Consider the following 27,561-nt stretch of genomic DNA (forward strand, 5'->3'; position numbering starts at 1 on the left):
AAGGCGTCCCTTTAAAGGACAGTTTCCCTCACCCACCAAAGGTGGCATGCTTCATCATTGGGGAACCTCCGCGCACTATGAAGCCTAGTCATGTTGCGGGCTACAACCATCTCACAGAGAGGCAGGAGCTCAGGGACTTTTGTGTGTTAGAGGGGTTATTACTAAAAACCCAGCGTGAGATTACAAGATGTGGTGAGGACAAGTGATTGGGTGAATTAAAACTGGCTACAGGGTTTTCCACATATCTTTATTCAGGCTACCATGTACTAGGATTAAAAACCAAGGACACATTGGGAACCATTAGACCCAGTCCTACTACACTAAGATCAACATGTTCCAGCCAGTGGCCTTGTGGGTGTCGCAGATTTCCTCAGGATCTAAAGTGAAGTACTGCCGAAACAGTGATATACTGCATTCTCACACTAGTTTTTGTATATATCGACTAGAAACAAAACCAGTGATCCAAGGTTTTCAGAATGGTAGATTCCCGGGCGGTGCCTGTAGAGAAATACAAATAACATACTGTAGTATGGAGAATTTTGAACAGATCTCAATTCAGCCAACTACTGTGATGTTATAAGGACAATATATCTAACACAATAATTATATACATGTGTTTGGGGGAAGGAGACAATCTTTCAACACCCACTAGTTCAGGAATTTAAGACTACGTTTCTTATTGGCTGAAGCCGGGTTTAGGCCCAATAGCATCTCACAGGGAGTACCCTCATATTCCCTTTCGGTTGCTTGTTTGAGTGTTCTAATCATCTCTTTCCAGTACGGCTTTATACGTGCTCAACACCAAACCACATGCAAGTAGCCTGCCTCGGGTGCCCTGCACGGTGTGCATTAATCTGATCTGGCAGGATAGATATTGTGTAGAATCTTTGGAGTAAGGTACAGTTGATGGATAAGATTAAATTGAATGAATTTAAATCGGACGTTTGAGCTAACTGTACGTGTCTCCTCATGGGCTTTCTGCCAGTCTCGCAGAGTAATGTCCTCCTCAAGACCCTCCTTCCATCTGGAGTGCACCTTTGGAGTAATTCTTGGAGCATCCTCCCGTATAGCCCTGTACAGATGGGTAATGAGTTTCTGACCCCCTGTCATGTCTAGCAACCTAGTCAGTGTCTGGGTGGGACGTGCTCCTCCAGGACGTTTGGCCAGCGATCGCGTGCTGTGGCTGACACTTTATAATATTGCAGATATTGTTCTGTGCCCAGAGCAATTGAGGCAATGGCGTTCTCTCTGGTTATATATTGGCCTCCCAATTAAAGGTCTCCAAGGACTTAACAATCTCCATTTTTTCATGGACGTAGTATTCTCTATGTCCTTGAAAGGTTTGAGCACCCACTAATTTTCATATACAGCCTATTAGCCTAATCAGGTGCGGGTAGTTGTCAGGAACACGTTCTCCCAGCATAAGGAGTTCCGGTAGTCCTGTGCGGCCGTTCAGGCCACCCATCAATCTCTTCTCTCATTTAACCCCCTCATCAAACCAATGGACCGCGTGTTGTAAGTTTGCAGCCATATAGTAAAATTCTAAGTTAGGAAGTTCAGCGCCCCCTCTATCCCATGTTTGTTGCAGCATCCATAAGCTTATTATTTTCCGCTATGTGAACCATAAAAGGTCTACCTTGAGACAGTCTATCTCACGAAAGTATCGTCGGGGAATTTTATATAATGAACTCTGCATAACATATAAGCAGCAGGGTAGCATCACCATTTTAACCAGGTCTGACCTCCCTATTAGTGTTGGTGGAAGATCTTTCCAGAGTTGGACCAAAGCACATAACCCCATCAGGACCCTTCCTATATTTAAGTCTAGGAATCTCTGCCTTTCTGCAGGTAACCCGATACCCAGGTAGCGAATTCCTTCCACGCACCAAGGCAGGAAGAGTTGCAGGAGCAATGCAGGGTCTAAATTCGCCACTGTCCCGAGGGCATAATTTGTGACTTTTGGGTATTCACCAATAAGCCATAGGCAGCCGCAAATTCAGATAATGCTGTTTGTAATACTTGCAGTGCCCTGTCCAGTTCTCGTAAGTATACCAGGGCATCATCGGCGTAGCGTGAGATAACATGGACGGTTCCCCCAAACATGATTCCCCATTGCTTTAGCCTGTTTCGGAGCAGCACCGCAAGCGGTTCCATCGCCATAGCGAATAGCAATGAGGATAGAGGGCATCCCTGCCTCGTACCTCGGTATAATGGGAAAGACTCGCACACATGGCCACCTGTGTGAACCCGTGCAGTCGGTGCGGGGTATAAGATTTGTACCCATCTGATATATTTGAGCCCGAACCCCAGTTTTCTCATGACCTGCCATAGGTATTGCCACTCTACGGAATCGAAACCTTATTTGATGTCAAGGAATGCGAGTGCGTATGGGCCTGTATGAATTACAGGGACTTGGAGGATATGAAAGTCTACTAAAATTTAACATCGTGCTCCTTTTAGGAATAAACACGCATTGGTTTTCATGTATAAGTGTGGGTAGGTAGGGAAGGAGTCAAGATGCCAACAGTCCTCACAGTATTTTGGTGTTGACATTGAGCATCGAGAAAGGTCTATAGGACTTCACCTCATCCACAGGCTTACCTGGTTTGGGTATCAACACCACGGTTGCTTCCTGCATTGTATCAGGGAGGCACCCCACCCTGTAGGCCTCATTATATACATCCAACAGCATATCTATAAGTATACCTGAAGATTTATGATAGAATTCAGCAGGTAAGCCATCACCCCCGAGGTCTTGGCTGTCTTTTGGTTTTTCAATGAGGTGAGAATCTCGTCCCAGTCAAATCTGCTTAGAGTATGGTCCTATCCTCCGCAGTTAAACAAGGCAATTCAAGTTCTGCAAAAAAAATCTTGCACTACGGATTCTGATGCTGTTGGTTCTAACGCATATATGTCAGTAAGATGTACCCTGATCAATTTGTTTATGGCCGCTTGTGATGCATGTAGTGGGCCCCCTGAGTCTCACATCGCCAGGATTAGATCTTGTGACTGCTGCTGTCTCACAAGTCTGGCCCACAATGCCCCCGTCTTGTCCCACTCCACATGTAGTTGTTTTCGGTGAGCTGTATAAATGTTTTTCGAGTCTGTGCCAATCGTCAGCTACTGTGCTGCTCAAACGGCGCCATTCGTCTAACCTAGCTAGTTGTGTTGGGAGCATATTTCCTATTTCTAGCAGTTTGGATTAACTGCGTTCCAGATCACACACTAGTTGCTTCCGGACCCCATAGGATGTATTCATACACACTCGCCTAAACCACCTTCATCGCCTCCCAGTCGTGAGCTCTAGTCGTGGAGGTTCCCCCGTTTTCACGAAAATAATGGCTAAGTGTTGTATGAACCATTGCCAAAAATGGTGGGTCTGGCAGTGCCTCTGCACGGAGATGCCATTGTGGCACCGCCGAGCGTGTCGGTACGGCACCAATGACAGTTAAAGGGGGGAGTGGTCGGAAAGATATCTAGCCAGATATGTTGCTTCGCAAGCTAAATTAGCAATGTTTGAGGATGTGAAAATGTAGTATAATCTACTGTAAGTGCCCCCTGCCGGCGTGTAACAAGAGAATGTCCTGGTATTCGGGTGCCTTTCTCTGTAAATATCTTTAAGGCCAAATTCTTGCAGTATTGTCTGTAAACGTCATGTGTGGCTTCCTGTGCGTCCTGGAGGGTTTGTGCTCTAGGACTGGGTCCAATATGCAGTTGCAGTCGCCAGAAGGCATTATGTCATTGGTTTGGAGCGGGGTCACTGCCGAAACTATTTCAGTAAAGAAATGCGGGTGATCCGAGTTCAGGGCATAGACTTAAACTAAACAGAGATCCAGTTAGGATCACATAATGACCACAGGGATCAATTACATGGTTAGTATGTTGGAATGGTACTCCCAGAGCTATCCAGATTAGAGTGCCCCTAGCAAATCCCGAGAACGACGTTGCGTATAGTTGACTCCTCCATCTTTTTTGCAATGCCGGGAGACAGTTCCTCCCCCCCGCCCCCCAAGAAGTCTCTCTCCTTCAGAAATGCCACCGCTATATGATATCTTTTAAGGTATGTATGTACTCTCTGCCGTTTTTTGGGATGCGCTAGTCCTCTAACATTCCACATTATGAATTTGAATGTCTTCACCAAGTACTTGTTGTGCCTACTGGGACTGATCCATTTCTGGACAAAGTTCATCATGTCGCCTCGTCCCGGCCCACAGATGTGTTGTAACAAACTTGTAACTGCCTTTACCCACAATTCCAATCCCCCACCCCCTCCCCCCCCCCCCCCCCCCCCCCCAGACAGTACCACCAACCCATCACGCCTTGCGACAAGCAACACTAAACGCCGCTGGGCCCACACCATACCCAATTTTATTCTTATAACTGTATTAAAAACAAGAACGTGTAGTAACTTGTATGCCACGCTAGGGGTTAGTGCACCATGACTGGTACCGCAGGCTGTTAGGAGCAAAGAAGGTCCTGACATAGCCATACTACCCCTGTGTTCTAACTTAGAATACTGTGAACTCTAAAATAACACTTTAAAGAATTAATTTTGTTCAGTTCTTCCCCATTATACATGAGCAACTGCCTTCCCATTGCAAGAGGACTAAATTGTGGCAGTCTTAGTTTCAGGAGGTGTCTCCCTTCCCGGTCCCACAGCTACCTGCACCCAATTGCAGGTATCTCAAGACCAATATGCACTATTAATGTCATGCATGGCACGTCCTAAGAGTTTTCATTCATGCACCTAATCTATACAGCCTGCGACCCATACGAACCCATTGTACTTGGCTTGGGAGAGCTATATATTGCCATCAGCCGCTTCGTCTGTCCAAGTGGGAGGCTAGTGTTCACAATTGGGTATTGCTTTGCGTAGTGTCCCTTCGGAGCAAACCTCTATGCCCCCCTTGACAGTCTGTAAGTTTGTGCGTACAGGTTTCTGGGCTTGGCGTCTGTCGCAATTATCTATGTTGGGTCATTGTGATGGAGGAGGCTTTCAGTTTCCCCGAAGGTTGAAATGTGGGCCTCGGGAAAGTGGCAACCAGTCCGAAGCCTCTGCTGAAGACGTGAAGAACTGCACCTTGCCCTGGTGCAACACCCTGAGTTTGGCCGGGAGTGGCAGGCTTTACCTCAAGTTATGCTCTTAAAGTCTTGCCTTTACTGCCAGAAAAGTTTGTCATTGCTCCTGGACTTTCAGGGTATAATCTGGGAACACAGACATTGGATGACCGTGCAATAATGGCCCTCGGCGGTGCTCCACGGCAGGGGGGGCTGTGCCAAAGGCCTATGTACAAATTCCACCCTGAAAAATCTAGATAATGGTTGTGGGTGCATAACCTTAACGATCAACTCTTTGAGGAACAGTTCCGCAGACTGTCCCTCTGATTTTTCAGGGGACCCAACAAAGCGAAGGTTGTTCCTCCGGGACCGTTCCTCTGTGTCTTCCACTCAATCCTCCAAGCGGATGGTCAGTTTTTGCAGTGAGGATACTGTTTCGTGGAGGGTCACCCCTTTAGATTGTAGGTCTGCTACCACCTTCTCAGCTGTAGTCACTCGGTCCGCAACTCCCTGCAGGAGGGTAACATCTATGGCCACCAAATCTTAGTGACTAGTTCTCCAAGTGTAGTTTGGATGGCTGCCATGAGATCAGATAGTGTGGGTTCTTTGGGTAGGATAGTGTCTGGTGAGCCTTCAGCTGGTTCAGTGTGCTGTTCTCTGGCATGTCCCACCGGTGCGATCACTTGGGTGTAGTTATCTACTTTGTTGCATTGGGCAGTTTTAGTGATCTTGTCCCATGATGGCACTGTCATTTAGTGGGGTCCAGGCTCACTTCTTCACTAGAAACAAAGGTAACCCTTAATTTTTGATTTTGTGGTCTGGGAGAAAAGGGAAAAACAGAAATCTATATATACACACATACCTCCCACTCGACCAACACTGATTATACTTTGGCTAATTAAAGCTGTGTTGGGCTATCCCTTTGTTTTGAGTTGTCGAAGAAAATCTACAAGAACATCAGTTCATTTTTATTTATTATTTTTCTTAAGTTTCTCAATCATCTTTTAAAACACCATTTTTAATCTTTTTTCATCTGTGCAATACAAAACATAAATAATGCAACATTGATATAATCCTTATTAAGTATACAAATTTAAACTAATGATGCAATAAATACATATATAACAATCTTAAATTTGTCCACATACCATGATAACATTTACACTCACCTCACATGCAACAGAAAACTCACGGTGAAGATTCTTCATTAATATCCATGGTTCTGCCGCCAGCTAGAAAAGGAGCAGGCTGACGCCCGTTTCAGTGGATACATGTGATTCAATCCACCTTCATCAGGACTGCTTGCTTTCTTTCATTTAATGCAGCAGAGGTTTATTGGGGGATCAATTAGTCCATATCTGGCTGTTTTTCTTTGCTCAATGTCACGCCCATATGTCCATCAAAAGTTTCCCATTGGTAATTGTCTGTCCTGTAGTTGTTAGTGCTCCAACAATGTGTGGTCACTTATATTTTCTTTAGTGTCCTTTTTTTTGGTTTGGCGTCACATTTGTAAAATGGATGATTTAAGCAGCTATATGGAATCCATTATTATACTTCAGCTCTCTTTTTTTGAGTTTATAATATCTTCTGTATGTAGCGTGTAGCGCTATCCGGACTCCCGACTGCCTGCAAACCCGCTTGCCAGGAACTCACTTCTGACCAGGTATAGTGCAGTTCATCACTTGAATATAGTTCTTTGGGTAATCTTTATTTGTCGGTGTCTTGTTGCTGCTTCCGGGCGCATAAAATGTGTATGGCAGGGTTATAGTACGGCCACTAACCCACTTGTTTAGTTTCCAATTTCTCTTTGAACAAGGAAAGGAGTGCTCCACGGAGTACACAGAGGATTGCTATGGAACCAGAGCTGGTGTCTGACAGCCAGCTTCCTTGAAGTGAGGTCATAACACCTGAAGTCTTGTCTGGAAGGAAGGAGCTTTTACTCTTACCTGAAGTGCCTAGAAATCAACCTGCCTGCTGAGAGAGGGAAGGAGCCTGCCAACCCTACTGGAGGTGTAACTATGCTGCGAGAGCCAGTGGCAGCTTTATCCCTACTGGTGTGTGGGTTGACCAAAACAAAAAGACTAAGCAGAGCGACCTGCATGCATTGAGGAGCGCGAGTAGTCTCTCCAGCAAAACATTTCAAGGCAGGACCTGTGACAAGAGTTTGTGCCTGAGCGGATTGTGCTACTGTGTCAAAGAACTGTGTTCAAGATGTGACCTCTGACCAACGCCACCCAATCCTCATGTCTCAACCGAACCCAGTAGCAGGTTAGTCAACCGCAGGAGCCATGCGTCATCACCGGAGCTTTGCACACCTGTCAGGACTACAGTCAGCCACGTCTGCTGCTACCTGCTGCGGCCAGACCCAAAACATGGGAAGAACTTCCAGCAGACGCATCTCCTGCCAAAAAGCTCAGTTTCCCACTGGCTGTCTAAAGAGACCTGGACAACCCCATTGTGGTGAAAACTGTAACAGCGGAACAGTCTGTGCTAACTGAACGTACAAACTATTCAAAGGGGTATTATGCACCTGAGGCTTGATACAGGCTCTAGAGAGCTCGAACCCAGAAGGAGAACGAGGAGACCTGCTTAATTACAAAAAGGAGAGGCACCGATTTGAAAATGACCAGGACCCAAGGCGATGTGATAAAAAAACTTGCACTAGCATACTAGAGGCAATCATTGGTATTTGGGGTACACATTGAAAAATGCTGGTGCTGGCACTGAAAGTAATTCTTTCCTTTTAGTTTAAACAGAAAGCTTTATTTTGAAAAGAGAAATGCAACTAAGTATACACGAGCAAATAAAGTAACAAAATATCAGGTAATAATAATTGAGTTAACATCATATAATAGAAAAAGAAAGTGTAGGAAGGGTCAAAGTAGTTGCCTTTAGAAAAAGGGATTTTTAATAACTGTGGAAAGAGAAGAAAGAGAAGAAGAAAGGGAAAAAGTACAATAATAATATGGTTAAATATGCAATATAAACGGAGGAGAACTCAATATAATATAAAAAGATATCAACATTTTAAGGGATAATAGCTGTAAAGTTTTACAGAGGGGCAAAGGGACGAGAAATTGTATAACAAAATAGGTAACTAAATACATAAGATAACAGTAAAAAACATTTTAAGGTGGTTTGGAGGCTTTTTCCATTAGGGGATGATGTCGAGTATTTTTTTGTGCAGACGTGTCTAAGAAGATAGTTACAGGGGACCACATATATTCTCTTTGCATAAGTGAAGACATAGGTGAGACATATACACGATCTAGTTGATGGTTATAGCAAACACTATACCACCAAGCCTGAAAAGAAATTTGTATGGGCTGTTTCCAATTTTTTTTATTTGTTGGAAAGCAATTGCAATTATTAAGTCAACAACATCCGTGTTACAAGAAAGGGAGTACCAATGTTCAGATAGTGTGTCTAGAAAAATGACGATAGGTGAAAAAGAGAAGTGGGTATGAAAAATTATATTGATCTGAGACCATACCTTCAACCAAAATTGATGAGTAAAAGGACAAGAGAAAAGCATGTGCTATAAGTCAGCATTAGGAGTGTTAAAAGACCAGCAATTTGGGGAGGATGTGGAATTAAACTTATGAAAGGTCATTGGGGTAAACAGAAGTCGGTTATATATAAAGAAAAGTGTTTGTGTCGCACTTGCTGATCTCAAAGTCATCCGGATTGTTTGCCAAAATTTATCCCAAAAAGCAGTGGACCATGTTGTGTGAAAGTCACGTTCCCACTGGAGTTCTATGTTAGTTTTAGGTCTACCTTCAGGAGGCGCGTTGAGAATCTTGTATATAGTGAAGCATTAGGTTGGGTACTTAAAATAGGTTTTATTATGGTAAGGTAGTAAAGGAGGTTGTATAGAAGATAAGGAAGAAGAAAGATTTTGAATCAATAACTTAAATTTGGTAGAGAAAGATTTTGTCAGTTTGTAAAGAGACTGTGGATCATAAAAAGTGAGAAAAGTAGAATTTAAATAAAGTTGATGAATCCAAAGCAGCCCTTTGTCTCGCCAAGTTTTCCAAAAGATGGGTTTGTTGTTAATTTTAAGAAGATGATTATGCCAGATGGAGGAATTAAGAAATTGATCTCTACATGAGAGGTGTGAAATAAAAGGAGTGAAACAACCTATGGGGACGTTTTATCGATAAGTGAAGCTAAAAATCGGGTTTTGTGAGTGAAGGTAAGAGACTCGGTAAAAGAGCAGGGAGACAGAAAAGAAAGTTCAATGTAAAATATTAAGAGGGAGAACTTTCCATTAATCAGGATTCAATTTATAGCCACAAATGAAAGAGAAAGCATTGACCTCAGCAGTGAAAGATGGGATAGATTGTTCTGGTTTAGACATATACAACAAAATATCGTCTGCTTAGACACTCATTTTAACATGAAGATTATAGTGTTGAAAACTATGTATTTTAGGATTTTGGTTAATGTTAGCAAAAAAGGGTTCCAGAGCGAGAATAAACAGAAGAGGGGAAAGGGGACATCCTTGGCGAACTCCTCTCTGTAACGTAAAGGCATTAGAGATGGAACCATTGGCAACAATAGAAGCTTTGGGTGAGGTATATAATAAGAAAATATAAGAGATAAACTTGCGACCAAAGCCAAACCAGGATAATGTACGGAAAATAAATGACCAATCCATACGATCAAAAGTTTTTTCCACATCTAAAGAAGTAGCTGCAAGTGAATAAGAGTATTTATTAGATTTGTGTAATATATCAAAGAAAGTTCTGTTTTTATCTACGATATTTCGTCCTTTAATATAGCCAGATTGTTCTTTACAAATAAGGGACTGTAAAAGGGGTTCTAGACGAAGAGCAAGAATTTTGGCATATATTTTGCAATCAGAGTTAACTAATGATATTGTTCTGTAGTTTTTACATAGATAGGGATCTCTTCCTTCTTAGGCAGATATGCACATCTTGAAAGGTACCACTGGAGGCCTTAGAGGAAATGGAGTGTGAAAATAAAGAAAGAAGATAAGGAATCAGGGATTTGGAGAAAGAAGTATAAAATTCCACAAGGAATCCATCTGGGCCTGGTGCCTTCCCTTTGTTTAGGAGTTTTAATGCATGAGAAATATCGTTTGGTTTTTTTAGAGGTATCGCGCTCTAGTGACGAGAAATCAGTATCCAATGGAAATTGTTTTTCTATTGAGGTAAGATAATTTTGTATGTCAATAGGATCTGGAACAGTTTCAGGGGTATAAAGAGAGGTAACGTATTTTTTAAATTGTCCCAAAATCTCCAAATTTTTGGTAACTGGAGAAGAGTTAGAGTTTAAAACATAATCAATGTTAGTACGGTCTTTCCTAATTTTAATATATGAGGCAAGGAGTTTGCCCACTTTATTTTGGCTGTCATAATAACGAGGCCTACCTCGTAGGAGATAGGCAGAAGCATTTTCTGTGGATAGTTTATTATACTTAAATTTCTCTTTAATAAGGTCAGCTTGAGAATTAGTTACTGTATAGAGTGACTCTAGTAATTTAATATTTTTAAGAATGTTATTCGCTTTTCGGAAATTTTGGTGTTTCTTGTGTGCAACATATGAGATAATAAAGTCTCTAGATGAGGCTTTGAAAGTGTCACATACAATTGAGAAGGATGATACAGAAGATATATTACGTTTAAAGAAGTCAGTGATCAATTCTTCAAAGGAAGAAGTGAAAGTTTGGTCAGCCAACAAAGAAGTATTGAAACGCCATCTTTTATTGGTGACATTAACTGGAAGTAATTCTAAGTCTAACATTTCAGGAGCATGATCTGAGATCAATATAGAACCAATTTCTGCCCGCAATATAGATTGATTTAGTGCTTTAGAGGCAAATAAATTGTCAATGCGTGATTGTGAGAGGTGAGTGGGGAGAAAAAGGTGTATTAACGGAGTTGTGGATTACAAAATCTCCAGGAGTCAACCAGAGATCTATAAGAAATCAGGGTGGTAAAATGTTGATGCATTGAGGATGCAACGAAAGGTGTTTTGGAAGTACGGTCAATGTAGGGATCAATAATTAAGTTACAATCGCCACCAAAAATAACATATGGTGCAGAAATGGACATGAAAAGAGTAGAAATATGTGGCCAAAAATTATTGGGTTTAGTAGGAGCCTACACATTAAACAAAGTAATAGGTATATTATTGACTTTAAGATGGTGAATTAACCAGTGTCTTTCGTGATCTGAATCTTGAGAGAGAAGTGATACGTTAAGTCTCTTATGACAGAGAACCACAGTCCCATTTCTTTTGCCAGTACCTGGAGAGGAAAAGACATGTCCTACCCATTGTCGCTTGAGTTTGAGAACTTCTGAAGCAACTAAATGGGATTCTTTTTTTTTATTTAATTTTTTTTATTAACCATTTTATTAGCATTGTAGTATACATCGAGTAGAGTAGTTCACATACATGACCGTGTTCAGAGATTAACTCACATAGTGTAACATGCAGCAATTGCAAAAGAAAGGGACATATGAATACAGGTGTGTCAACACCCCCTCCATACAATTACCAAACTTCTTCGTCTCACATTGGGATTTGCTCATGGCATGTCCGTTTTCGGGATCTCAGTCACTTATGCCCGAGTCCTCAGGTGGAGGAGCAAATATGTTTCCCCAAAAATTGTTTCATTTCCCCCACACTAGTGTTCATTTTCGGGGGCATCCCCTATTAATAATAACTCCTTTTTCTGCCACCATGGCACTATCAAGATCACAACACCACTGCTGGTGGGAGGGTGGTGTTTGGGCTCCCCAGATTCTTGCAATGTTCCTTTTGGCTAGGGTAATGCTGAGTGTAGCCCAGACCTGTGCTGCATGGTTTAGATCTGTGGGCTCCCACACATTAAGCAAACACTGCAGAGGTTCAAGGGGGACCTCAAACCCACACACCTGGGTGATCGTTGTCATAACCGCCCTCCAATATGGTGTTATGAGGGGACAGTCCCATATCGTGTGGTAGAAAGAACCAGCGAGCCTGCAACCCCTCAGGCAAAGTGGCGTGTCTGCCCTCCCTATTTTGTATAGTATCGACCGTGTGTAGTACGTTCTGTGTAATATTTTAAGTTGCACAAGTTTTAGTCTGGAAGGGGTCGCTACCTCCCACGGGGACACCAGTACCTCCTGCCATTCCTGTTCGTCCAACTCTCCTACCTCTGCCTGCCATCTCTCCTTTAGTCTGTGTGCGATCTCTCTGTTTTTTTATCAGCTTTCGGTATGTTAATGAAATTGCCTTTTTGGATAGTGTGTCCGTCAGTAAACGGTCCTCAAGCGCAGAGGATTCGGGCAGGTCGGTTCCCGGGGGTATGGCCTTTGTAAGGGCGTGTCTAATTTGAGTGTAGCGATATTGCTCCCTTCCTGCCATTTGATATGTCGCCTGAAGCTGTGCGAATGGAATCACCTCGCCCCTTTTCCATAGGTCTCCAACTTTCGAGATGCCTTGTAAAACCTTTACTCAAGCGCAGCTTGCCGAACCTTGGGGAGTTCCACAGTGGTGTGTGTTTAGTTATCACCCCCTCCCATTCGGGTGCTCGCTGCGCCGTGTACCATACTTGCACAGTGTGGGCTATGGGTCCTATTAGTGTGTTCCACTTTTCTTTTTCTCATCGTATAAGGCACCCAGGGGACCATTCATTCCCAAAGCGAGTCTGTCCATACGCAGAGCGGGTTCATCCTGCGGGGCGTGTAGCCACTGATTAATCACAATGAGCTAAGATGCCCAATAGTATAGCTGTTGGGCAGGGCGATACCGCCGTCATACCAGCTACGAGTTAATTTACTCATAGCTATACGGTGAGGTTTTCCCTCCCACAAGAGATGGCCCACCTCCGTCTCAATGGCTTTTAAATATGATTTGGGAACAGGCGTGGGCGTATTTTGTAGTGCATAAAAAAACCTAGGAAGAGCCATCATTTTGAATAAAGCAGCCCTCCCCAGCAAAGTCAGTGAGAGCGATTGCCAACTTTTTACATCATTTTTCAGACTTCGCAGCGGTGGGAGCAGATTACGCTCTATAAATTACTCTTGGTGGGGCGTGATATTTATACCTAGGTATTTGAAGCCGGTCTGCGTTATCTGTATCTCAGCTCCCCATGGCAGGCGCGGTGGAGGGCCCTTAAGTATATAGAGCACGGATTTCGCCCAGTTGATGGTGTAGCCGGAGACCTAACGTAGGACGCACAAATGTCGAGTAGGCAATTAAGGGACCGTCTGGGGTGTGTCAAGTATAATAAGATGTCATCGGCATAAAGGGAAATACGGTCCTCCCATCCCTCCGTCCACCGCATCCTCTGTCTCACTGGATCTCTTCGTATCCATGCCGCCAGCGGCTCCAATAACAGGGCGAAAAGCAGCGGGGAGAGGGGGCAGCCTGGTCTAGTTCCTCGCCCCAGCGGAAAGTCCTCTGACAAGCGCTCGTTTACCGCCACCTGCGCCAGTGGCTGTGCGTAGAGCAGCCCTATCCAGGTGCAAAATTTGGGTCCAAAGCCAAAATGTTGCAGCACCGCAAACAGAAACTGCCGTTCCACCCGGTCAAAGGCCATACTGGCATCTAGTGAGAGAATCACCGCCTCTTCTTTGATATAAGGCCCTCGTGCCAGAACGCCATATAGCAGTCGCAGGTTCATTGCGGTGTTTCTGCCTGGCATAAAGCCAGATTGGTCCGAGTGTATAAGTGCCGCAAGATGGGGCTGTAGCCTGGTCGCTAGCGCCTAAGCTAGTATTTTCACCTCCGCGTTAAGGAGTGAAATCGGTCGATAAGAGTTGCCCTCCTGGGGAGGTTTGCCGGGCTTCAGTATTGTGATAAGTGTCGTCACCCTTTGATCACGAGGGCGCAAACCCGTCGCAAGACTGGCCTGGTACATTCTCAGCAGGTGTGGCACCAGGGTGTCCGCCTCCCTTTTAAACAGTTCTACTGGGACACCGTTGGGCCCCAGTGCTTTCCCCGACTGTAGTCCCTAATAGCTGCAGCGATTTCCGCTTCCAGGGATTGTACATCTTGCGGCATGAGCTTGGGGAGAAGTATGTCTTGTAGAAAATCTAAATTTTCCTCAACCGTTGTCGTAGCCTCAGGCGTATAAATCGTTTCGTAATGGCGTGCAAACGCCTTAACGATGCCACCAGGGTCTGTTATTGTCTCCCCCTCAGCTATTTGAAGTTGTGCTACCCACAGGCTGGCTCTTTCCTTTTTATCTAACCACACCAGCAATTTGCCAGCTTTGTCCCCCACTTCATATATCTTATGTTGCATCTTCGTGATACGCACCCTGTAGGCTTGTTTAGCGAGTTTAAGAGCATGGGCAGTGTCGTCGTTGGGATCTGTAGCGTGTGTGCCCTCTGGCCTGGTCCACCGCCTGCTCTAGCGCCAATACCTGTTGAGTCATGTCACGTTTGTGGGCAGAGATCACAGAGATGGCCTGGCTGCGCAAGACCGTCTTATATGCCTCCCAGAGCACGACTGGGGAGGTCACTGAGTGCATTTTTTCCTGAAAGTATTGGTTCGTGGTCTTATGCATGGCCTTATGTATGGTTGGCACCTTGAGGTACCCGGGGTGAATTGGCGAAAATACGTCTCTGACCCGTGAGGTGTGATGTGTATGATAATAGTATCGGGAAGTGGTCTGAGATGCCTCTAGGGAGGTGTGTGCTATCTCGTATAGCTTCCACACCCATCGGCATTGTGAGGAATAGGTCTATCCGGGAAAGACTATTATGCGCACCTGAGTGGTGCGTATACTGATGTTCAGTTGGGTTTCGCATGCGCCAAACATCCACTAAACCCATTGCCTCAGCGAAATCCCGCAAGGTCGATGTGCACGCTTCTCACCCCCTCAGTGGGCATCTGTCCCTTGCATCATCCATTGTAGCGTTGAAATTGCCCCCTATTACAAGTTCCCCGGGGGCAGATCTAATAGGAATTTACCTAGGGCTGTGAAGTGCCGGAGGTATGTACACTGAGACAAACTTATACACCTTCCCCTCCCACTGACAGGAGGCCGCTGCAAAGCGCCCCTGGTCGTCCGTCCATGACCCAGTCACTATCAGAGGGCAGCACTTTCTGATCAGGATCCCGACCCCTCGAGAACCAGATGTAAATTCAGAGTGGGTTACCATCTGTCCAGAGCTTTAATAGCGGTGCCCAGCAAGTGGGTTTCTTGTGTAAGGCAGACTGACGGGCCATGTCTCTTGAGATACTGTAATACTAGACCCCGTTTTATCTTATTTCCGAGCCCATTCTCATTACTAGGATATCATGGTCAAGGGAGAGCCCTGTGCATGTGTGTTATCTAATCGTAAGCTTGTGGTCTCAGATGGCATAGTCTAGGGAATTGTGTGATCACTGCACGACAGTGGGTTTCAACTAGTGGAGTACCAAGCGTGTGGAGCAATGGTCGTGTGATTAACTCTATCTGTTGTACTTGAGCTCGTATGTGCATAGAAAAAAGGACAACCATGAACAAAAAACAAACCTCCCCCCTCCCTGCTCCCCTACCAGACTGATCCCAAACTACCCGCCACCCCAACAGTGCAGAGTGCTTCATTCCCATTAAACAGTACTTGCGTGTGAGGGGAGGAAGTCCGGGAGGTGCCTCGGTCATTCCCCTACTCGAAGACAAACATTAAACTACACATTTTGGCTTGTCTGAGCAGTTCCAGAGTCATATTGTGCTGTTTCAGGTTGATGTTCTGGACAACTTGGTTGACCGGGTTATCCGACTCCCTCAGAGTAAACATCCCTCATCGCGGCATCTGCTGCACGTATGCCTTCGCGTCGTGGCCAGGCCCAACCGTGTGATGCCGCTTAAGTTTCACACTCCTGCCTCCATCCGTGAGGAGGCCCCTTCCTCGCTTTCGTGTCTGTGGTCCCGAGAGGCGTCTTCTCCGAGCCGTTGTCGAAATCTCTGTTCGGCGTGGACCTCCCACGTGTCTCCAGCCCTCAAGCCACTCCTGTGCCTCCTCCGGTGTGTCAAAAAACCACATTTTCCCGTCCGCCACCACACGTAGTTTTGCTGGAAACAGCATGGAGTAGGGTAGCTCTCTGCATCGGAGTTCCCTTTTGACCTCGAGGAAGCTCCGTCATTTCTTTGTAACTGCCGCCGTGTAATCCGGAAAGAATGAGACCACATAATTTTGTATACGTAGTGGAGGGGCCACCCGCGCCGTTTGTAGTATAGCGGCTCGATCTCGGAAATTAAAGATGCGGGCCAGGATGGGTCTGGGAGGGGCTCCGGGCTTAGGCCTACCTCCGGGTACCCTGTGTGCTCTCTCCACTGAGAAAAAGGACGAGAGCCCCCTGGGTTGAAGCCTAGATCTTATGAGGTCTGCAATATAGAGATCCATTGCTGGGCCGCCTTCGCTCTCCGGAACGCCAGTAATTCTTACGTTATTGCGCCGGGAGCGCCCCGTTAGTTCGTCGAGTTTGGCCGCCATGAGCTTGTTCTCGGCTTCCAGTTGACTGACATTCTTTAGCAGGGTGGTAGTGTCTTTAATGAGGGACGTTGTCACCTTCTCAACCTCCATGACTCTGGTGGCCATTTTTGGAAAGTCTGCCCTCAGGAAAGAAACATCAGAAAAATTGACCCCACCGTTGTTTGAACCTTATTAAGGGCCGTCATGATATCCTCCAGCGTGATCTTGGCCGGTTCTTCCGGTGGCGGGGTTTTTTCAGACGGGGCCTGACGTTCTGGTAGAGCTGGGAAGTCTTTAGAGTAGGCAAATTTGTCAAGTTTGACCTGGGGGGGCGTGCGTGGACCTCTGCCCCCCCCCATCTGTGGCTGATGGTCGGGGCACCATCTGGTACTCACCGCCGCCTACCGCGTGTCTTTTTGCCACGTGCAGCCTGTCAGCTTTCCCGCCGTGCCCTATGTTCGTGGTGGGTATAAAGAAAAGGAGGCCAGTTGTGCCATGTGTAAGCAGGTTAACTGTGGGAAGACACAGGTATTACTAGTGCTGATATCCTTCCTCGATATCTTCTGTGAGCCCTGTGGCCAATGTCTATGGGGCTATCGTCTCCTCGTTACACAGCGTGTGAGCGTCGGGGTGCACCGCAGCTTTGATTGGACAGGGGTAGCGTTGCCCCCTACTTGTCCCAGATTTCACAAAATGATGCCTGGCGGTCCTATAGCTGCCTCTCTGCTTATGTTGTCACCTGTGGCTTTTTAAGACTGTAAACCTTCCACGGGGCCCCCCAGCGCCATCCAGGTATTGTGGCCCTCCATCCCCATTTGCTGGGGTTGCCCGGCCGGAGAGATCCTCTTCTTCGCGCGCTATCGTACACCGCTGGTCCTACCGCCTCGTTGCCACCCAGTGCCACTCACTTTAGTTGGGCCTCCTCACAAACTGAGGCCCTGGCTTCAGCCTCACGTCCGGGCCGCCGTCGCCCCCCGACCGCTGAGGCCCGGGGGTGCAGTATGGGATCAGCACCAAGATCGGAGGGTGCCTCACGTGTCTGGATCCTGGCATGCGTCTCCCAGGCGAGGGCGACAGGTCCGGCACTGCTGAGCCACGCACGCCCAGATCGGGCTCCACTGCAGGCGAGGCCCCGGCTTCAGTCGCCCGCCTAGGCCGCCACCATCACCTCGGCCCAGGAGTCGCGGGGAATGTTGTTAGCGGCTGGAAAAAGGATTGGAGGATGCCTTGTGTGCTCCGATTCCTGTGTATGCCTTCGAGGTATGATTTGTGGACGGATAGTGTGTCTGATTTATGGAGATACTCGCACCTTCTCCAGAGCTCCTCTAAGCCGTGGGCATTACGATCGGCTTCCACTAAATGGGATTCTTGTAAGAATACAATATCTGATTTAAGATTAGACAAGTGGGTAAGGACTCTTTGCCTTTTAATAGGTGTGCCCAAACCTTTAACATTCCAGGAGATAACCCGTAACGTCATTTATCAGCTGTATAAAATAAGAATAAAACGTATCTTATTACAGCAAAACAAGAATACAATAGAGAACTTGCAATATCTAGTAACATGAAAAACAAGCATTCCAGCAGTAAGGAAGCAAAATATGAATGAAGAGTAATGAAAAGGAGAGAGAAAAGGAAAAGAAGGAAAGGAAGAACAGGAGAAAGAAAGAGTAGGAGAAAAGAAAGAAGACGAGATAGAGAGAATAAGACAATAAACAGAAAAACAATAAAACATACCAAAGACTTAAACATGGGTGGAGGGTGTTGAGGCCACAGGGGGAAGACGAACAGCCAGTCACGAAACTCCTGGAGAGATCACTGGAAGGGCAACAATGGAAAACGGACTATACAACAGTGGGTGAAGTAGGGAGACTGCACCTGGTGGGAAAAAAAACATAAGGAGATTAGCTACTCAGAATATATCATAGGAACATTGTAAAATTACAACTGTCTTCAGTAAGAGAGAAGAAAAATTTCAAATAGACAACGTTCCTGCCATCGAGTCTTCTCTACAGTCATCCAAAAATTGTTGAAGCAAGGCTGGATCCTCGTATGTTGTTGTTTTATTTTTGTAAGTCACCTTGAAGAGGCACAGGGGAATTAGACCAGATCTAGCATTCAAATTACATAAAGCTGGGCGCATGGCTAGGAAAGTTTTCCTTTTGTTTGCTGTGGCTTTCACATAGTCCTGTGAAAAGAATAGTTGGGAGCCTTGCCATGAGATGCGACGTTTGTTTTTGGCTGCTTGTAGGACTTTCAGCAAATCTATATATTCTAAACAATATAATATCACGCATCTAGGTTTACGTTGGATGGATAATTTCGGAGGAGAACGACCAAGTCTTTGAGCTCGTTTTATGTTTAACGTTAGTGATTCTGAAAATTCGAGAAGCTGCGGCAAAAAAGTTTGAAAAAAGGAGATGGGATTGGAGCCTTCCAATCCTTCAGCTAGACCATAAATACGTAGGTTGTTATGTATACTTCGGTTCTTGAGATTTTCCACTTCTGCAATTGAAGGATTTCTGATTTCATTGGATGAAGTTGCTGAGAGGATATTTGTAAAGATTGTATTTGGTGTTCCATTACGTTAATTTTGTTATCCAGAGTGAACCATTCATCCTCTAAGGCTTACAAGCGGATATTTGTTTGTTCCATATGGAGTTTGAGTGCTCTGATCTCTTCTAATAGTAAATCTAAAGAGGTTGGTGGTGGAGATGTGGTCGGAGGAGAGTCCTTTTTAATTCTTTTAGTAGATGTTAATACAGAGGAGGTAGGTACTTTAGAAACAGTTTTCCCATTTGATGAGGAGGAATGTGGGTGAGGAGTAGTATATGAGCGCAAAGTGGTAGTTGCATCTGTAATTTGGGAAGGTGTGAGTTGATCCGATTCCTCCATGTCGTTTTGTAGTACTGAAAAAGGGTTCGAGGCGTGAATTGTATTAGGTTTGGGGCGTGGAGATGGAATGGATGTAGAAGCTGCACCTCTGCCGGATTCAATTCTCCTCATTGACATGTGCGTCACAAAGGGAGGGAAGAGTTGTATATAGTATGGAAGACAAATGCACAGATGATGTTATTAATAGAGTAGCAAAAAAAAATGGAAGAATAAATACTGTTGAAGGATTGTCTACTGCCAAAGAATTATATCCTTAACAATGTTCACAAATGATCTCATGAAGAAAAATGAAAAACATGAGGGAAAGTTAAAGAATAGATGCCATCTGTAAATCCAGAATAAATGACATTTGTAAAAGAAGTAACAAAGGCATCAATGGTAGCAAGCAGTAAGAGGAGCAGCAATGGTAGCAGGGGTAATAAGGCAAAAGTCCACTGTTGAATGAACAAGGGATACAAAATGCCTCTAACAGGAGAGAGTATGCAGCGGTGCAGACAACGCTTTGAAAATGTCAGTAAGGTAAAATGCGAATCCAGTCACGGGGATGCGTCGCACATTTAAATGAGATGGCGCGTTATACGGACTTATCGCGGCTGCAAGACGTGTCTGAGTGGTCGAGAGGCAACAAAAATACCAGTGGCATCAGCAGTAGTGGAGTAAAGGGCCATTGAGGAATAATAGAATTACAGCATGTTTCTGCCAGAAGAGAGAGAACGCAGCATTGCCTGTAACGCACTGGGTTTGTCAGGAAAAACAAAATGGCGGCTGCCAATCCAGTCACGGAGACGCGCCGCACATTTTAAGTTGAATGAAGCGTTATATTGGCTTACCGCGGTTACAAAAGGTATAGTTGGAATCCAGAAATACTCATAAAGGAAGTCCTTATATTTTTGTCGGTGACAGGTTGCAGACGCGGCCTGTCAACCTAAAAGTCCTCGAGTCTCAAGCAGAGCAACACTAGCCAGCTGCCATCTTTCCTGGCGTCAGACCACGCACTGTCATAAAGCAGCACTGCCTTGGCTTGGAATATGAAAGAACACATCCATTATAAAATGCTAACTGACATACTAGAAGTAATATTTTACATAAGGATCATCCATGGCATATGGATGGCATTAATGACACAATTCTGGCAGGCGCATATTATCTTATTATGTGTAATGTTTGGCAAAATGGGACATCCATGGCAAAATGTTGGCTCTGGTACTATCAGGGTAATTTTATGTGGGCACACAGAGCACATTTTGGGGTGAAAAAAGGATAAGCCTCTGGGACAAAAAAACATATATCTGGGTTTTGTTGTCATACTAATCATGCAGTTATTATGGAACTTCACCGGTGTCCATTATCGTGATGTTATCAAAGGTAAGGTCTTGTGACTTCACCTTCTTAAATGATTTTGGCCATAGGTCATGATGCCACTTCCTGTGATGTTAGTAAAGTCAGTGTGTGTGCCGTCTCTTTGCTACCTCTGGAATTTTGACCTCCATGCAATATACCCTCTGGACAGAGCCGATTATAAATACTATTCAGCAAGTGTGCCTCCTCCTCCCCTCTAACCGCTTATTCCCCTTAGAGAGTTTAGTGGGTTTTCTCCAGAGTATGTTTGCTATCATTTGTTCTGTTTGCTCTCAAAACTATTTATATTTAGACAGATGTGTTGTACTAATTTGCAGGATCTACAATGAGATGCTCGTACTATTTGAGAAATGCATTGTTACCACTGCTTCTTTTTCTCGTGCCGATATATACTCAATAAAAAGATTTTAACATAAAGCCTACCTGCGTCATATTTGCTTTCATCTTTCTCTTTTACTGAAGGCTCAGGAAGAAATGGCATGGAAGATAGCGAAGATGATAATCAATGAAGTAATGCAGCAGGCACAACTGGACCAGCCGTTTGAAAAATCAACCAAGGTAAGACTAATATGGATGCATGGATTTGCAAAGGACTGCCTGGCTGTTGTTAGTTTTGAGAGCTCTCTCCATACACCAGTATGTGCTGTACATTTCAGGCTTTGCATAGGAGAAAAATACAATCTGTGTTAATATAGCAACATGTTAAATGTTATTCTAAGGAATTATAGGATGCAATGAACATCAATTGGTGCCTGACCTTCTTGTGGGATTATCCCCCAGAAGCCCCCAAAGTATTTCACTTCAGTCACCAGGTTACAAGTAGTAGCAGTAGTAAGTAAAGGTTTATTTAAACCATAGCCTCTTAAACAATAAGATAATATTACACACACTAGAGCATTGCACTTTTAACCTGCCCCACAATTTTGTCTTCATTCATCAGGGTTTTTCCACCGACTTGGAATGCATAAGCTTATTTTAGCCCTACTCAAAATTTAAGTAGCGCTCTTCTTATCTTGGGGTTCAATATCTCTGAAAGATAGGAGTACTCTGTGCAATTCAACCAAAAATTTATTTTAAACAATGTTGAGCTCTTTCAGTTAAGATATTGCCAATCTATAACCCTCTATTCTATGGCACTCCTTTCTGTTACTTCAATTTTTTTTAGAAGCAAGGAGGGTCACTTTTAAAATTACCTGTTTAAATAGTGGGCCAAATTTTCACTCTGATTTCCACCACACAGGACATTGATACTTTTATTTTTGAGCCTATTAGATGTTATGCCAGAAGCACAAGCTTAAGTGAGCCGCTATTCTATTCCAAGAGTTCGACTTCGCTTCAGCTCTAATTGCTTGAACCATGGTACATTGAGGGAGGCCTAATAGGTTTTTACGGCATTTGCCTTCTATTTTCTCTCAGTCACGCATGGTGCCAAGGGGTATGATCTCTGTCCCCTATGACATTTGTGAGGCTTATATGCTAAGGAGGGTCCACTAAAATCCTTTTTGAATTTCTTTAACCTACCCACAGTTGTTAGTGTCCGGGTTTTTAGGGTGTCAAAGTGCATTTTACACTGTCATTTTTTAATGAACAAGTTTTAAGAAAAACAAGGGTACCCCAATACATGAACCTGGGGTGAAATATGCGGTAAAAAAAACAATGGTTCAGGTGTGGCCAAAAGGTTCAATAATAAAGTGATCCTAAGGAGATCACTTATGGTTAGAGAGTTGAAGATTAAAGGAGCAAAAAAATTAATAATGTACATAGGGACATAAGTCAGTTCATGTGAAAGATTTATTTCCACAACATGTTTAGCCTCGCACTAAACGTGAACAGCCCAAGCAGCATGATGCGCTGAGCTCCTCTCCCAAGACTTTCCAAATATGAACTGGGAGTGACTTTAACTAAACATATTGGCAGTAAATCGTTAAGCGCAACTTATACAGCTGACCCTGCCTTTCAAGTTTACACACACGTGATATTCTCACGCTCATACCTTCAGCGAATTAATCTGGGTGAACTCGTCTACCCTCAGCTGTTTTCTGAAGCCCTCAATTGCTCTTCCTTGCGCTATGAATAATTGCATCAATTCAGCTTGCTCACCCGTTCTATGTCCTGATGAAGATCTCGAACAGTTGAGATCGAAACGCCGTTGACCCTTTACAACAAAACTCTTCCTATTCTATAAAGTTGCTTGAGGAGTTTTACACTATTGTCAATGCGATGCCGTTATTTTAAACTTCACCATCACTCTGCACGTCACGCCTCTTTCACTTATTGTGTGAGCACCTGAATTCTAATGTTGTGGAAATAAATGTTTCACATGAACTGACTTATGTCCCTATGTACATTATTAATTTTTTTGCTCCTTTAAAATAATTAATCTTCAACTCTCTAACCATAAGTGCTCTCCTTAAGATCACTTTATTATTGGACCTTTTGGCCACACCCGAACCATTGTTTTTTTACCACATTTTTTAATGAAAAGCAAACCGAGGTATTTATAAAAAGTTTCTCCTACTAAATTTCACCTATGCACCATTTAAAGGGCTTGCTTCTTTCCCTAAGGCCAAAATATTAGTTTTCTTTATATCGTTAAATTGTTAGCTTTACAGTAGTTATTAAATGCATGTAATTTTCTTTGATGCCCTATTTGTGTCACATCTAAAATGACAAAGTAATCCGCGTCCCTATCTTAGGAAGAAATGAGTGAGCGTCCTGAAGGATCATAGGGAAATTGGCGAGAGCAAACAAGGTAGGGGCAAAGACACATACCTGCATAAACCATTTTTAATTGGGCATTTACGTGAGAGAGCTTCAATTTTATCTAGGTCAGTCTTGGACCAGTTCCCTTGATGTAAGTCCTTTAGCAAAGCTAATAGACTTCTGGGAATAATCACACTATTTAATTTTTCCAGTAAGATCACCCTGATAACCACGTCTAAGGCTGATCAGAAATTGACAAAGCAACAAAATAAGTTCCCTGAGTTTTGATTGCATTACCTTCCGTCGCCCAAAGACTCGAGCAGTGATAGATCTTTAATGCTCCTCTATGAAACCACCTTGCTCAACTGGTATTAAGTCATTGGTGTCGATCCAATCCTTCCAATATTGAAGAAACAGTTTCTCAATTATTTTATCCTCCACATCTATTAGACTAATTGGCCGATAATATTTGGGGTTTATGTGATCGCTTTTCTTCAGAATAGGTTGAATTATCGCACCATTCCAACTTACAGGAGAGTGTCCTGAGTTCATGAAAGCATTGAATGCTAAATCGAAAAAACGGACCCAACAATCGATATTTGTTTTAACAATAATTATAGGTAAGTTATCGGGTCCCATAGCCCTTGATGGGTTTAGTGAAGCTTTTATCTTTATTATTGCAGTTTTTGTCCGATAGCTTTGCAATTTCTTATCAGATATAAAACACTTGTGCAGAGAAACTACAAACCGTTTCCTTTATAAGTTTATACTAATACCTTATCTTTCTTTAGACTATATCGCTACAGACCAGGTTCTCAGACAACTTTATCTGAGCTAGCAGGGCAAGCTGCTTCTCATTTATGCATGTTATCAAGCGCTTGGGGAAAGCACATGTCCTCGGTGCTGCATCCCCATCTTTTTGTCTCCTAGTTAAAGGCCCGTTATCACTGTGTCTCTTACCTTTTAATAAACTGTAAAGTTTTGCACAACTCTATGTACCATAGCAGTGTAAATACCTAGTCAATGGGCCCTTTCTGATTATCCATTGGGAAGGTTTGTCTAGCTGGATTATCTCCTTCAAATCGCCCATTAAGAAAAATAAATCTGAGGAACGTGTCCAAGCAAGATGGCTGAACAGACAGGTTAAGGGGAAGCTCCCTGGCCCCCGCCTTAATCTTCTAACATCCTCATGTATACTGGGGAATATAAGCTCCTGATAACTCCCCCTGACGATCCAACCTGTGTGGGTGGAATATTTTGCGGTCCGGGGGACCGAAAGTCAGCAAGTTGTGGAGGCCAGAGGCCCTCTGATTCCCAGCCTGGCTGTGTCCAGGGAACCGTGTGGGGCCAGTGTTGTGCCGGGAGTTGCCGGGCCTGTTCTGGAGAGCGGCTTAAAGTGGCCAGCGCTCTTGGGGCTGCAGACTGGCGGCGCGAGCTCCTGAGGGACGGTGCGCCACAGGGGATGCCAGACGAGGGCTTACGTGGCCCAACTAGACGGGGGTGGAGGCATGGCCCCCTAGATTTGCTGCGGGGTGGTGGCCCTCCCCACGAAAATTACAGTATGCTGTTTGGAGGCTGCCTGGGGACCGAGGCCTAGTACCGAATGGAGCCATTATGGGGAGGAGGCCTACGGTCTTTGGCGCGAACTGTGAGCTGCCTCCAACAGCCCCTCCCCCACCAGATGGAATCATGTGACTGCTGGGGACTAGTGAGGCCTGCCACGCGAGCTGCTGCAGCTCTGAGAGCCCTGACGGCTGCTTGTGTGCTGGAGCCCTGGCCCTGCTGTGATGTGTTGGAGGGGGCCTAAGTGAGCTGCAGTCCGTTAAAGGGATGCCTTTTTCGGTCTTGGTGTTGATTCCTTTAGCCATACCTCTTTATCTAGACTAGTGGGCTTTTGTGTTTGAGCAATAGAAAGCACCAAACAGGTCCTGGAGCACATTTGGAGGCTATTACAAACGAGGTAAACCTACTTTGCGCTGACCTTAGAGGGGTGTCGAAGCGCTCTAGAGAAACTGAGGGGACGTACTGGCGCTCACAGGAGGTCACAGATTTGAAAGTCATGGTGCGCACGCCGCTGGAAGCCTGAAAGATTCTGAAGAGAGATCAAGGCATTGTAATTTGCACTTCGTGGGATTTCCGGAGAAGGAAGAGGGGACTCTATGGAATTGTTTCTCGAACAATGGCTAACTAACTTAATAGGGAAGGAAGTACTCTCAAACTTCATGAGTGAACGTGCCCATCGAGCGCTGGTCAGGCGGCCTCCGCCCGGGGCTCCCCCAAGGGCAGTGATTGGCAAAATACTCAATTACCTGGTCAGAGATGCTGTGGCAAAATACTCAATTACCTGGTCAAAGATGCTGTTTTGCAGTGGGCCAGGAAGAATGGAGACCCCAGGTTTGAAGGTACTACGATATGTATATACCCCGATTACACGCGGAGGGTTCAGGCGCAGAGCCAATCCTTTTTGGCAGTCACACAAAAACCATGAGCGCTGTAGCTGCGGTACATGCCTCTCTGTCCGTCGAAGATGAAGGTGGTAGAAGAGGTCCACTCCAACTGCTTTACCTCCCCAGAGGAAACCTGGGAACAGTTCGATCGGAGGGGCGGCGCGGGACCCGGCGGGGGTTCTCAAAGGGCAAGATCTTAGGGCAGACCCAGCGGCTCGGCCGAAAGAAACAGATGGCGATTGACAAACATCGAGGGAGCAAGAGGCATAGCAGTACAGGCTCTCTGAATGTGGTCGAGGAAAGTGTTCGGAGTGCTACTGGTGCTTTGGAGGAAACTAATATGCAGATATCCATGCTAGACATGAACCCCTGACTATCTGATGTTTGGCGGTGTCTGAGGAGAGGGGGGCAGTCTTTAATGTACAGAGGGGTCTATAGCTTCAAGTTCAGGATAACACTATATGTACTACCGGCACAGAACTCTTCACAGACTTAGTAAGGTATGTGGGGTTGCTGGGGGAGGCAGATTCGATTGACATAATTCTAGCTGATGAATGACACTCAAGTGAGAGCATCACAGCAACTGCTGGGGGACGGTCCTTGTCCATGCCCGGTGCGCACCCTTGGGTGGAGGTAGGGTGGGGGGAGAGAATGCTGGGTCTCCCTTGGTATTGGGTTTATTACTCTTAGTTCCGTCCTTGAGTGGATACAGTAGTTGTTTATTGCTGGAGAGGGTGGGGGGATTTCTTGTCATGAGATATTGAGAATGAAGAGGGTGAAGTGAGATCTGATGTTGATGGAGGTAGGAAGACATAGTTGTTCTTTGTTGTATCTAGGTATTTACCCAGATGGAGGGTACAGGGTGGGGTTGTTGCTGTATTTTTGTATACAGCGCTGGGTGACTGACACACTGAGAGGATGATGCTGGATGGTGCAGGTGGGTGTGCGTGGTGCTGTGGCACCTGAAGCCCCTGTAGCTCTTGCCCCTAGTGGGAAGGGGCGAGCCCCTGTAGCTCTTGCCCCTAATGGGAAGGGGCGGCATAGATGTATAAGACTGATGGAATTGTTTAGAGGGTGAAGCTTGTTTCCTGAAACACTAAAGGACGGCCTAGCTACACTAAGCTCTGCAGGGTTCACACAACGCTAGAGTGTGGGTATACCAATTCTGCAGGAGACTCACTTGATCGAGAGTGAGGGAGAAAAATTGGAGAAAAAAATGCAGGGTCAGTTATATTCATCTACTTATTAGTCCTATGCCAGGGTAGTGTCCACCTGAATCGCCCCGGAAGTGCCTTTTTAAACATAAGGAGACCCATGCTGACATTGAGGGGAGGTACACCTTGCTGTATGTGCTTTTAGATGGAAGGGTGGTGTACCTACTGTACATCTATGCCTCTAATCATGACTACAGGGACTGTTTTTTTGAAACTCCAAGATGTCTTGGCCTCGTTTGTGGGTATCCCGCTGATCTGGGTAGGCGTATTGTATCGTGGATGGATGTCTTGATCGTAGCCCCCCCACTGGGACAATCCAAACCGGGCATGGCGGGTATCCTGATGGAGGTCATAGATCGGGTAGGGTGTTTAGATGCCTGGCGGGCTCACCACCGTGATCAGAGCAAGCTTACCTATCATTCAGCAGTCCATAATATGGAAAGTAGGCTGGATGGAATACTAGAGG

General features: G+C 45.0%; 1 protein-coding gene across 3 annotated transcripts in view; it reads left to right on the forward strand.

Annotated features, from left to right (window-relative positions):
• AKAP10 (A-kinase anchoring protein 10) overlaps nt 1-27,561 on the forward strand; it is a 505,176-nt gene that overhangs the window by 430,962 nt on the left and 46,653 nt on the right. For 2 of the 3 annotated variants that reach the window (XM_085649332.1, XM_085649333.1), the window contains exon 14: nt 21,194-21,289. In XM_085649332.1, the coding sequence (XP_085505458.1) occupies nt 21,194-21,289 (96 nt within the window). Of the gene's footprint in view, nt 1-21,193; nt 21,290-23,427; nt 23,484-27,561 lie in introns of all 3 variants that reach the window. The other variant, XM_085649331.1, reaches the window with a different exon arrangement.

This window comes from Triturus cristatus, chromosome 3_2 (assembly GCF_964204655.1).
Source record: "Triturus cristatus chromosome 3_2, aTriCri1.1, whole genome shotgun sequence".
NCBI lineage: Eukaryota > Metazoa > Chordata > Amphibia > Caudata > Salamandridae > Triturus > Triturus cristatus.